Source organism: Puma concolor, chromosome B1 (assembly GCF_028749965.1).
Source record: "Puma concolor isolate L17-30 chromosome B1, mPumCon1.1.hap2, whole genome shotgun sequence".
Classification (NCBI taxonomy): domain Eukaryota; kingdom Metazoa; phylum Chordata; class Mammalia; order Carnivora; family Felidae; genus Puma; species Puma concolor.
This window is the reverse complement of record NC_141670.1, coordinates 15,091,633-15,104,888: the sequence shown is the minus strand read 5'-3', so window position 1 is coordinate 15,104,888 and position 13,256 is coordinate 15,091,633. Positions and strand designations below refer to the sequence as shown.

Below are 13,256 nucleotides of genomic sequence, written 5' to 3'. Positions count from 1 at the left end.
GTAGGTTAACAGGCCAAATAACGCGCCAAATTTCGGGGACTATATTAATTGAGAAGAAGACATTTCAAACAGTATTTGTAGAATGCCCCCACCGGAAGAGTAGAAGAGATACTGCAGCGGATGGAAATCTGAAGCGGTTTAATCATCTCCTGTTTGCAAATCCTACAGCTGTCTGACTTTTCAGCTCTGATGTGACTTAGGATGAATCATGCTGCTGAGGTGGCATCAGCCTACCACGGGGCATGTCTGCTGCCTAAGACTGAGGCAAGACCACCTTTCAGGGGACAGTGTACTCTTCTCAAAGCGGGTGTCGACATCTTACCATATGGCTTCGCACACAACACGTCTTGAAAGAAAAGCAGGGAAAACGTACCTGACCCTTTCTGGACTGGCTCCATGCCCCAGGTAGCTTTGACGCTAAAGCCTGGTGCATGCTAGGGGACTGCATCCAGGCACAAGGAGGAGCCAGTGACAGAAACGGACGTCCTAGAATCTGGAATAAGAAGAAAGAGTAAACCTTCGAGTAATAATATCCTAAATATGAGCATTTCAGATTGGCTACTGAGGGCACGTGGAACATAACAGGAATCTGGTACTTTACCTTCGGAGGTCTACTTTTAAAAACTGAGTTTTCCAGAACTCTCAGCTCTTCTTACAATTCGGGGCTCGACATACTGGTTCAAGTTCGGCTCAAAAGCTGGCAAGAAGCACCTTTAAAAAGGCTCTGTGAATGTACTTTGCTGGTAACGATTTTAGAAGAAAAAACAAACAAACAGATCCTCTTTACCAGTCTTTCCTCCTATTTGCATGGGACAGCTGGGGTCTGTCCCGTGCCTATCTCATACATCACAGCCACTCGCACTGAGCCAGTATCGCACTGCAGTGCCTCGGGAATCTGCAGTATCACTGCTCTTCTGCCTTGTTCTCTGCAAAGTGAAGTCATAGGGACGGATCAGCCAACCTGACTTCTCACTACCCTGCCCAGAATCCTTTGTGAACTGAAATGAGTCATCGCTCCAAGAAAAGCTACAGCCTCCTCTGGTTGTCTGCGCTGGCTCCTTTGTCTGTGCAGCGCGGAGACTCTGGGCTGGGAACGCACCCCGGGCCTGGGGCTGCGAGGGGGTGCATCCTCCTTCCAAGGGACCCGGGTCCCCTCCCACGCGTTAGCGCCAACTCAGATCTTTGCATCATTAAAACAGCAAAAAAGGGCACGTACCTCCGGATGCTTGAAGAACGAACACACACACACACACACACACACACACACACACACATTGAAATTGATCTAGCGTCATATACTCACCAGTCTGTAATTATAAACCTGACACATTCCCTCTCCCTTTCCCTCTCCCTCTCCCTCTCTCTCTCTCTCTCTCTCTCTCTAAGGCTGGCTTTTCATTGTGATGCAGGACGGATCTCCCTCCTGTGTGTAACAGGCGGCTCGACTGTAACACTGGATCAAAGTTTAGCTGCAGTGAGCTATTTGTCATAAATTCCAGGCACCGCACAAGCCCTCGCACGCCTGGGTCTCCTCGTTGCCGGCACAGCCCACAGGCTTGTGGCACTCGCGGCCACAGCTCCCGCAGCCCCCGCCGCCGCCCCGGAGAGGCGGTGTTGGGAATGAGGTCACTATGTCAGGAACTCATTCCAGCGTGAGCGTCTCCTGGGCTCGCCACACAGCTGAAACTGCACAGAGCGCTAGGATTCACAGGGTGGTTGTTGTTGGTGGTGGTTTTTACATCGTGGCTTCCCCTGCTTTTTCTTTTCTTTTCTTTTTTTTTTTTTTTTTTTTAATTTTCTGTGTCTCAGACCAGTAAGGCCCAAAAAAAAAAAAAAAATCAATTACATCGTTGTGTGAAAACGTCTTTTTCGCTGCACTGTGTGTGAGCCCTGCACCAACTAACTCATGCATACGCACGTGTACGTGGTTGTATTTATAGACACACATACACAGCACGGGGCCCTATTTCATCAGAGCCAGAGAGGAAACGCTTCATCTCTATTTAGAGTACACGAAACAACATATAAACATCTCGAGAGGGAAAGGGGGTGGGAGTTGGGGAGGGAGGAAAGGAAGATAGGAACATCAGCAGTCAGCGCTAAAACCACAGAGAAATGGAGCCTGCGAGGAAAAGAATAATTAGGGAAGAAGTGAATTCTGTGCTCCTAGGAAGGATGCTGTCCAAACTGCCCCAAAAGAAAGGACACCAAAGCAGGCACCTCTCACTCTCTGCACTCAAGAACCAGGTATCAGTAAATCATCTGATACAAGAAACCAAAGAGATTTGGGTAGCAGGGGATGCATGTACAGCATGTTCCCCACATCCTCACAAATACAGCAACTAGCCTTCCCTGAATACAAATTACAGGGCACAACCAGAGCTGGGAGAACAAACATGCACTGAATCTCTCAGTGAGACTATGCCAGATTGCTGAGTTCGGACGGTCCCTCGGCTACAATCCTACCAGAATCCTTTCTTCTTGTAACTTCTGTGATGTAGCCTGTCTCCTGCAACCTCCTCTCCCAGGAGCCAGGGTCTCATCCCAGCCTGTGCATACCCCCCGGGGAAGGCCCTCCTTCCAGGAACTGAGTCCTATGACCCCACGGAGGGACTCCCATTCTGCCCTCGGAAAATAAAAAACTTATAACCCTCTTCTGCCTGACCAGTCACTCGGTATCTACAAATAAAAATCCCATCCCTACATTCCAAATGATCTCTTCTCTAGTCGCCTACAGTTTGGGACACTTCGTAACCACACACACTACATGCTCATTGACTGACTGACTGATACATGGTCTTGACATTATTAAATAAAGTTTCTTCACATCCCTCAACCATCTGACACTTTCCAAATCCTCTGCCCTCGTGGTTTCCCTCCTTTGCTTCTGCTCTGGCGTATCAACTTCCCTCTTGAAATGTTGTACAAAGAACCAGGATGCCTGGGTGGCTCAGTGGGTTAAGCACCTGGCTCTCGGTTTCAGCTCCTGTCACGATCTCACGGTTTCATGAACTCAAGCCCTGTTTTAGGCTCTGCACTGACAGCACAGAGGCTGCTTGGGATTCTCTCTCTCTCCCTCTCTCTCTGCCTCTCCCCCCGCCACCCCGGCTTGAATACTCTCCTGCTCTCTCTCTCAAAATAAATAGATAAACTTAACAAAAAAACGTACAAAGAACCAAATACACTCTAGCTGTGTTCTCACCGTTACCTCCCTTGTTCTGGACTCTATAATATTCACGTGGCCTGAGACTATACAGTAGGCTTTCGGTTGAGTCAGATGGTCAACCCCCAGAGGACTTCTCCACATTAACTGCTATTAAATCAGGTCTCACTTATACACTTGAAAAAAACCCTCATCCATGATGCCCTATGCATTTTCGTCAGAAATGGTTTAGTTTTGATTTTCCTTCCTGATGTATTACTTCCTCTCATTAAAAAATTTTTTTTAACATTTATTTATTTTTGAGAGAGAGAGAGACAGAGTGCAAGTGGGGGAGGGGCAGAGAGAGGGAGACACAGAATCCGAAGCAGGCTCCAGGCTCTGAGCTGTCAGTGCAGGGCCCGATGTGGGGCTCAAACTCTCGAGCCGTGAGATCAAGACCTGAGCTGAAGTCGGACGCTTAACCCACTGAGCCACCCAGGCGCCCCTGCTTCCTCTCATTTAGTATGCCACCTAGACTCTCATCCGTGACACAGACTGAGACTGTGGCCCAGCACCGGGGCCTCCTGCCACCTCCTGCCAAGTCACCACGGCTCACCTTGACTTGACTCCCTCTGAGTGTGGTTGTGTCATTAGTTATAACTCCACCAAATCCGCCTTCTCTAGCTCGTTCCTGTCAGGCACAGTCTGATCACTACAAGGTTAAAAAGTATGCCTCGTAAACCACTGCACTGTAAGAGTGCAGTGATGTAGCTATAGAATAAATGTATGAAAAATGAAGCTCTAAATAGAGTATCTTTAGTTCTGGCAATGTAAGAGCCTCTGAGGAAGCTCTGGGTCACTGGACCACCTCCTGATAGCTAAAAATTCAGATTTCCTCTATGACATAGAAAAGGTTAAATAAACGGATAAAGAAAAAAAAAATACCCAAAGAAAAAGGATGGAAAATTACAAATAAAAAGGTATTCGAAATTTCTAACATCTGAATATGTATGTTTCCACCTATACATGGGCCTCCAATGACCATATTAGAAACTCACCTAAGCTTTCCAAGGACCCAGTATTAGAAACTCACCTAAGCTTTCCAAGGACCCAGCTTTCCACTTTACCCAGTAAAGTAAGTACTATTATCGTCCCCATTTTTTAAAGTTTATTTATTTATTTTAACAGAGAGAGAGAGAGCACAAGTGGGGTGGGGGCAGAGAGAAGGAGAGAGAATTCCAAGTAGGCCCCATGCTGTAAGCACAGAGCCCAATGTGGGGCTCCAACTCACGAACTGTGAGATCACGACCTGAGCAGAGATGGAGAGTGGACGCTTAACCGATTGAGCCACCCAGGCTTCCCATTATTATCCCCGTTTTAAAAAGAGATTCACAGGGCGCCTGGGTGGCGCAGTCGGTTAAGCGTCCGACTTCAGCCAGGTCACGATCTCGCGGTCCAGGAGTTCGAGCCCCGCGTCGGGCTCTGGGCTGATGGCTCAGAGCCTGGAGCCTGTTTCCGATTCTGTGTCTCCCTCTCTCTCTGCCCCTCCCCCGTTCATGCTCTGTCTCTCTCTGTCCCAAAAAGATAAATAAATGTTAAAAAAAAAAAAAAAAGAGATTCACTCTTTCTCAAGTTACCACAGTTGCTAAGCGGCAGAAGCAGGATTTGAACCTGCAGAACAAGCCCCAGAGCCCGTGCGTTATACCACCCGGCGCACTTGGGTGGCTCAGTCAGTTGAGCATCCAACTTCGGCTCAGGTCATGACCTCACAGTTTGTGAGTTCTAGCCCCGCATCCTCTCTGCTGGCAGCGTGGAGCCCGCTTCGGATTCTCTGCCTCCCTCTCCCTCCCCCTCCCCCTCTGCCAATCTGCCCCTCCCCTGCTGTGCCCTCTGTTTCAAAAATAAATAATTAAAAAAACCCCACATATAAGGCCCCTCAACTATTATAATAAAATAACCATTGGTAACAAAATTCTTTAAAAACCCATGCCTGAATTTTTACATTTAAACTGATGGCAATTCACTTCATTAGCACATGAGGCCAGTGGGGGCCTCAGGGGGGGGGGTCCCCTTCCTAGCAGTTGCCTTGCCCAGTTCTGCACCCCCTGATGGGCTGCCTCCAGCCTTGGCCTCTGCTGGCAGACTGTTCCTAAATGATCATGCAAAGGAGGGTGACTGATCACCTTAAGCTCAATTTGCCATCCTACTAATAGCACGGTGAGTTTTATGCTGGACAACCATTAGCGTTAACTCAGAAATAAAGGCAAGAAAGGCACTCTGATGGTTTAGGTACCAGTCTCTGATGGGGAGAGAAACTCAAGAGAGGCGTTATGAGCAGTCCTCGTCCTCCTCCCCGCCCCCCCCCCCCCCCGCCCCGCCGCTGCCTCTTGCTCCTTTTAATAACAGCTTTGGTGTTACAGTAAAGATTTACAAACATCACACAGACTATCGCAGAGGTGATTTGATCAGTTGATGAGGTGTGGGCAGAGGTTGTGCCTGGCGCTTGACTGGTTCCTTGGCAAAAGAGGACATCGTAGCACCACCCAGTGACACAGTCACGCAGGATCTTACAGCCTTAGAGCTGCTGTACTTGATAAAGGACAGCAGTAAGTGTCTTAAATCGGTTAAAAATATTTATTGGGTACCGAGCTGCAAAGTCTGTGGTAAGGATGGAGATTTGAGCATGTGTGAATAGTGTACGTAATGTAGGATATACACAGTGGTACACACACCTTTTTATGAACAGGTGACATGGTTTCTATTCATAAGAAGCCTATAAAACACTTGCAGAGATAAGACATCCACACAGAAGAAGTGCAAAGAATACAAGACAGTGTCTGTCCAAGAGGAGGAACGGGTGACAGGTGCCTCTGAGAACTCTGGAGTAAAGTAGCTGGCCGAAGCAGTCAGGGATGGCTCAAAGGCCAAGGCAAGTTTGTCCTAAAATCCAGACGGGTGGGAGACAGAGAAAGGGCATACCACGTGTTAGAACATGAGCTCCATGGAGAGAGGGGTTTTTGCATGCCTTGTATTTACAGATGTATTCCTGAAAAAGTGCCCAGCCAATGGAAGGCACGAAATAAATAGGTGCTGAATGAATGAACGGATGAATGAATGAATGAAAGAATGGCCTGGAGAGAGGAAGTATGAGCCCAGGTGTGGAGGTGCCGATGGGGGGAGGTGGGAAGCATGAGGTGGGGCACGGGGTTTCCTACTGCAACACAGACGAAGAGGAAGCAACACGGGTGGCTCAAGGTCAGATTAAGAATAGACTCTAAAGGATTAGAAAATGACCCACCTTATATTTGCAATGAATTCCCCTTGGCATCTGTTACAGCAATTAGTAAGTCTCCTCCCAAGAAGCACTACCCTTGCATGAACTCATCCTCCAAAAACAAGTATTTATACGCTTATGGCAGTCCCTTAGAGGGATGATATGTTGACAGTATGGCCAGATGCTGCTTCCCCTGGGGGGTTTCTCTGGCCCCCGACGCCACCCAGAAGTCTGTGATGCCAACACTCTCTCTGGTTTGCAAGAATGTACCAACAGGGGACATAAAAATCCTCGTCTGCAGCAATATTATACCAAACCTACCCTGATTCAGTGTCATTCAAGTCAACAGACATTTATTAAATGCAACATGTAAGACACTGCTTGTTGCTGAGGTCAGAATAAACGTGAAGAAGTTACAGCATCTATCCTCACAGTTTTGTGCCAACATCTGAGATGTTCAAGGCAAAGAGAGGAAGAGTATTGTGAGACCAAAGAAAGATGGCAATTTCTGATGTAAGAGACAGGTGGTAAGGAAGTGTGGTGGGAACAGGGTAGTGCTTCAGGAAGGAAGCAGTTGAGGTGGGCCCCGAAGTTGGGTAGACAAAGCGGGAAGAAGAAACATGGTGGGGATGTCTTTCCAGGCAGCAAAGCCGGGTGCTTACAGACCACGTGGGTTAGACAGTACAAGCTGTCTCAGAGAATGACTGGTGGCCAACCTTGCTTGGCTAGCATGGCAGGATACATGAAGGAGATGGGTAGAGATAAAACCAGAGCAGTCAAGCTGAGATAAGATTTTGAAGAGCAGGAAAGTGTAGGAGAAAGGCATTAAAGGTTCTCACAGGAGGTGATGCTATTTATGCTGAAGGTTTATGTTACTGTGGCAACAGGGTATAGGATGCGTCCAAAGAGAGAAGATAATGAATTACTGACACAAGGGAAGAGCCTATTGTGTGAGCCCCAACAAGATGCAAAGAGTGCCTGAACAAGGGACAGAGACAAGCGCAGAGATGTGAGATGCTTTTCTGTCTCACAAAGGGACTGTTCAAAATGTCCAGCATGAAATATTAGAGTACTATCCGCAATGTATTTCTAGAAGCATCATGTACACCTAATACAACTTGCCGAGAAACTGTCCAAAAGCCTGCACCCTGGTGATAGTCTGACATCTGGAGTAATGCCCAGGGTAGAATATTAGTTCAAATTGAGAAATAAAGGGAAGAGGAGAAATCCTCTAAAGAAAAATCCTTGGGCACCAATAACAGACCAGGCTTTCCTAGTTGCACAAAAGCTGATCAAAGCTACAAATTTAAAATTCAATGGTGGTTTCAGAAAGAGAAAGTTCCAAAGTTTTCAAGGGGCTTTACAGCCCAGGGTTGACCAAGGTAAGTTCATTATTGTTATGGTGGAAGAAACCATTGCAATTATGGTTGGATTCAATGCAGCATGGTATAGGCAAGGAAACTAAATATTTAAAGAACGAATACACTCAGTATCCCTACAAGCATTAGAGAGCACCAAAAAGACCACAGAGCCAAGAATAAGGTTATTCTATGTTACTTACTGAAATTCTCCAAAGATTTGGATTAGATCATTCCTCGTGGGATTAGGAAAACAGAATAGTGACATTTTAGAGCTGGGCAAGGGCACTGAAACTCATCTGACCGAGGATAATCCTAGGTTCCAAATGGGAGAAATGACTTCCCCAAGGTTAAAGAGAGTTAATAACAAAGCCACAACTAGCCCCCACAGATGTCCTGATTCTCAGTGCAGACATCTCCTCACAACTCTGCAACACCCTGTACGACTTATTAAAAGAATATTAAACTGTAAGACCTTTCTGGATGCATTTTCAGTACAATACTATAAGTTAAGTAGGCAGATGTCCAATTTTTCATACTTCATTATGGTATGCATTATTTTTCTGTCCTCAGTTCTTCTAATCAATGTCCAAAGAAGACAAGGAAGGAAAAGATAAAAGTGAGGTGAGAAAAACGGAGAGCTGGTGAGTTTACAGGTAAAAGACAGATTTTAAATTTGATGTTTTGATATTAAATGTCAAGAAAACTACGGGAAAACGTGGGGAAATGAGGTGATATATTTTATTACTAAGCATCTGGATTTGTGGACTATTCATTTCCAAACCACTGGGCAAAAATTCACCTGACTACACCTCAGACAGTGGTGCTCAGTATTTTCTTTTCTCTTTTTTTTCTTTTTCTTTTTCTTTTTTTTTTTGGTACTCTGTATCTTCATCTGCAGACGACAGGAATGGTGTGCCCAAAGAAGTCCGCAGTCTGCCAGGAAAAAGATTCTGTTTGGAAGTCTCCCTGAAATTCATGCGAGCCATATAATACACTCTGTAATATATCACTTTTTGCCTTAATAGTAAAAGCTTAAAAACAATGTTTCCACTGAAGATCATTCAACATTGCTTTCCAAAATCCACGAGGGAACCAGCTCCAGGAAGCCCATCCACGTTTGTCCTGCGGTTGTATAAACCTGCAGTGTAGGCCTCAGTCCCTGGAGGCAAACACGCCCCCAATTTGAGAAGCAACAACTACATCTGAAAATACACCAGAAAGTGGTACTTCCCAATTCGTTTTCAAAGTTATCATCAGTCCCTCTGCAGCTTTAAAGACATACCGTTAGAGAGCCCGAGAGCTCTTTTAGCTGGAGTTAGTTAGAAGGTCAAAGAGCTGAGAAACTGCATTACTTGATCACTGGCTTATTTCATCATGGCCAAGTTATTCTTTCTGTGGGTTGCATTCCTTCTAAGATGGAAACAGGAAAAAAAGAGAGAGAGAGAGACAGAGAGAGAGAGAGACAGAAAATGTTGCAAAGGCTGCCATATTTTTTAAAAGGAGACATATCTATAGAACTAACCTCTGACCTCAAGGTGCTTCCAATTAACGAAAGAATGAAAAGTAAACACACATGAAAAGGAGGTATCACACTACGTCCCCAAGAAAACGATGAATAAGAGGGGGAAAAATTACTGCAAACTAAGTCCAGACGGAGTGTAAAGAAATACCGGCCAAACATTTCCATCACAGAGCTGAACTCAGCAGGCCTGGGTTGTGTTCCTACTTCTCACAGGTTCCAACAGAACCCTGTTGGAAGGGGGAAGCCGCTAATCTAACACACACTTCAGGGGAATGGCGGTCCCTTCAATGTGCTGCTTTCCCGACACTTGCATAAACCCTGGACTGACTCTAATGTCTACACCGTTCCAACTAACTAGGGTGAAAACAGGATTTGGACTGTATTTTCAGTACTCATGACAGGGGTTGCAAACAGTGCTTTCAGCACCTGAAACAGGCACTTGTTATTGACAGAAAGACAACAACCTTATTTGGGCTTGGGCTTCCTGTATGTATTCATTATCACACACTTGAACTTATCTACTAACTTCTTTGGCTGATGTGAGTCCAAACCTCAGTGTCATCCTCTGTATGTCATCTCGCGGAAGTCACAGTCTACCTTTTTATTAACAAATAAAGAATTTACGGAACTAGGGGGACAAAATCAGAAAATCCTGGAGTCAAGAAATACAAACCAGTCATATTGTCTTTTATCCCTCTCTAATGGATGGATAAAAAGAATTAGGATTTCTTTGCTGTCTGGGATCACAGTGATTATTGCAACCATCTATATTTGCTCTGTCCAATACAGTAGCTATTAGCCATGTGTGGGTTTTTTTTTAAGTTAATTTGAATGAAATAAATTGACATTTTAGCTCTCTTTCAAGTGCTCATTAGCTAACAGGGGGGCTGGTGTTCACCACATTGCGCACAGCATAAATAGAACACTTCCATCATCTCAGAACGTTCTACTGGACAATAGGGATCTCATCTAGTTTATCAATGAGCAATCACAAGAACATCAGGTACCATTCACTTTTACCATGAAAACTGGTAACTTTTTAGACGCAATTTTTTCTAATTAACATACCAAAATCAAGGAGTTTCTTAATATGTTCAAGATCTATGGGTTTTAACACATATGTAGATTTGGGTAATCATCACGATGAGTCAGACACAGAGCAATTCCATCACCCCCTCAAAAAAACTCTTTCATCCTGATCCTTGTATACTCCTAACGCCTGGAAACAACTGATATGTCCATGTTGTTGCATGAAGGAGGAATGGGATGGCGGGTCACATGGTAAGAGTGTGTTTACCTTTATAAGAAACTGCTAGACTACTTCCCAGATTGGTTATGCAGTTTTGCAATCCAATGAACAACGTAGCCTGGGAGCTTTTTCATAGATTTCTTGAGATGTTTCTACATGGTCAAGCATGTTGTCTGCAAATAAGAATGGTTTTATTACAACTTGTAAGCCTTTTAGTTTCTTTTTCCTTAGGAATTTTTTTTAGGAATTCTAGCATGATGTTGAATAGGAACAGTGAGAATGGACATCCTAGTCTTAGCCCCAGTGTTAAGGGGAAAGTGTTCAGTCCTTCTCTATTAAATAAGATGCCAGCAGCACAGTTTTGTAGATGTTCTGTGTCAGGTTAAGGAAGTTGCCCTCTATTCCCAGATGAAGAGCTTTTATCACGAATGTATGTGGAATTTTGACAATTGCTTTTTCCGAATCAATTGACATTATGATGTGATTCTTTTCTTCGTTGGCTTGTTAATATGGTGGATTACAGTGACTGATTTTCAAATGCTGAATTAGCACTGCATTCCAGGTCTAATCCTGGAAATGGTTTATTATTCTTGGAAATGGTTTATTATTCTTCCTATATATTACTACATTCAATTTGCTAATATTTGGGGGAGGATTTCTGCATCTATGTTTATGAGGTACATTGGCCTGTAATTTTATTGTAATGTGTCTGGTTTTGGCAGTAGGATAATGCTGGTTTCATAAAGTGAGTTGGGAAGTCCTGCCCCCTCTTCTATTTTCATGTGAAATTAGTGGCATTTCTTCCATAAGTGTTTGGTAGAAAACTATCTGGACCTGGAGATTTGCGTTTTGGGTTTTGGGCAGTGAAATTTTAACTATGAGTTTAAAAATGTGTTTAAAGGATACAGAACGGGTCAGGTAATCTACTTCTTGAGTGAGTCCTGATAGGATGTTTTTTCTAGAATTTGGTCCATTTCCTCTAAATTGTTGAATTTATGTACACAGACTTGTTTGTGGTATTCACCTACTTTTTAATGTCTGTGAGATCTGTAGTGATATAGCTTCTTTCACTCCTAGTATTGACAATTTGCATCTTATTTCCTGGTCAATTTGGCTAGAGATTTATCAATTTCATTGCTTTTTTTTTTTTTTGAAACACCAGTTTCTGACTTCATTGGCTCTATTAATTTTGTTTTGAAATTCCTTGACATCTACACTTTATTGTTTTTCTTTCCTTCTGCTTGCTTTGGATTTATTTGGCTCTCCTCTTTCTAGCTCCTTCAGGTGAAAGCTTAGATTGTTCATTACAGATCTTTTCTTCTTTTCTAACCTAAGCACTTAATCTATATATCTCCCTCTAAGCCCCGCTTTGTCTGCTTCATATGAATTGTGGTATGTTGTATTTTCATTTTTGCTCACCTCAAAATACTTTCTACTTTTCCTGAGACTTCCTCTTTGATCCATGGATTACTTAGAAGCAGTTCTTTAATTTCCTAGCATTTGGGGATTTATCAGTTACCTGTCTGTTGTTGATTTCTAGCTAAATTCCATTACGGTAAAATAACACACTTTGAACTATTTCAACTCTTTTAACTGCTTTTAGATATGTTTTATGTTTCAGGATATCATCTATCTTTGTGAATGATCTCTGAGGATTTCAAAGCAACGTCTATTCTGCTATTTTGAGGAGGAATGCTTTATAAATGTCATTTGGATCTAGTTGGTTAATGGTATTGTTCAGTTTTTCTACATTCTTACTGGTTTTCCACTTACTTATTCTATCAATTACTGCAAGAGCCATGCTGAAGTCCCCAACCAACTATAATCACCCATTTCTCTTTTCGGTTCTGTTTTGTCTCATGTACTTTGAAGCTCTGTTGTCAGGTACGTACACTGTTAATATACTCTTTTTAGGAGACAGTTTTTTTTTTTTGGTGAGATTATTTACCATGAGATCTATCTTCTTAACACAGATGTTTAAGTGTACGATGCGGTTTTGTTATCCAGAGGCACGATGTTGTCCATCAGATCTCTAGAACTTATTCATCTTGCAAAACTAAAATTTCATACATTTCATTGATTAGCAACTCCCCATTTTCTCCTGTCCCCCGAGTCCCTGGCAGACATCATTCTATTTTTTTGCCCCTATGAATTTGCTTGTTTTAGATATAGTAAGTAGAATCCTGTAGTATTCATCCTTCTATGACTAGCTTATGGGACTTAGCATAGTGTCCTCAAGGCTCATCCACGTTGTTGCTTATTGTAGGACAGCTTGCTTTTTTAAGGCCGAATAATATTCTATTATATGTATATACCACATTTTATCCATTTGTCTGTCGATGGACATTTGGGTTGTTTCACCTCTTGCCTATAGTGAATAGTGTTGCAAGGAACATGAGAGTGCTCATACTTCTTCAAGATCCTGCTTTCAGTTCTTTTGAATAAATAAGAAGTGGGATTTCTGGACCATATGGTAGTTCTATTTTTAGTTTTTTGAGGAAATTTTACATTGTTTTCAATAGTGGCTGCACCATTTTTCATCCCCACCTACAGAGTACAAGATTTCCAATTTCTCTACATCCTCACCAGCACTTGTTTCTTTCTTCTTTTTCTTTCTTCTCTTTTTTTCTTTCTTCTTTTTCTCTTTCTTTTCTCTTTCTTTTTCTTTCCTCCCTCCCTCCCTCCCTCCCTCCCTCCCTTCCTTCCTT

The 13,256-nt window shown here is 43.5% G+C and overlaps 1 protein-coding gene across 6 annotated transcripts in view; it reads right to left on the bottom strand.

Moving 5' to 3' along the window:
• Positions 1-13,256, bottom strand: part of STOX2 (storkhead box 2) — a 227,623-nt gene that overhangs the window by 34,657 nt on the left and 179,710 nt on the right. Inside the window, exons 1-2 of one of the 6 annotated variants that reach the window (XM_086703166.1) lie at positions 602-1,299; positions 374-493 (exon numbers count right to left, since the gene is read on the bottom strand). The exons of the other annotated variants lie outside the window; for them this stretch is intronic. Of the exons in view, the coding sequence (XP_086559292.1) occupies positions 374-398 (25 nt within the window). The 5' untranslated portion in view covers positions 399-493; positions 602-1,299. Of the gene's footprint in view, positions 1-373; positions 494-601; positions 1,300-13,256 lie in introns of those variants that run through there. 6 annotated transcript variants of the gene reach the window in all.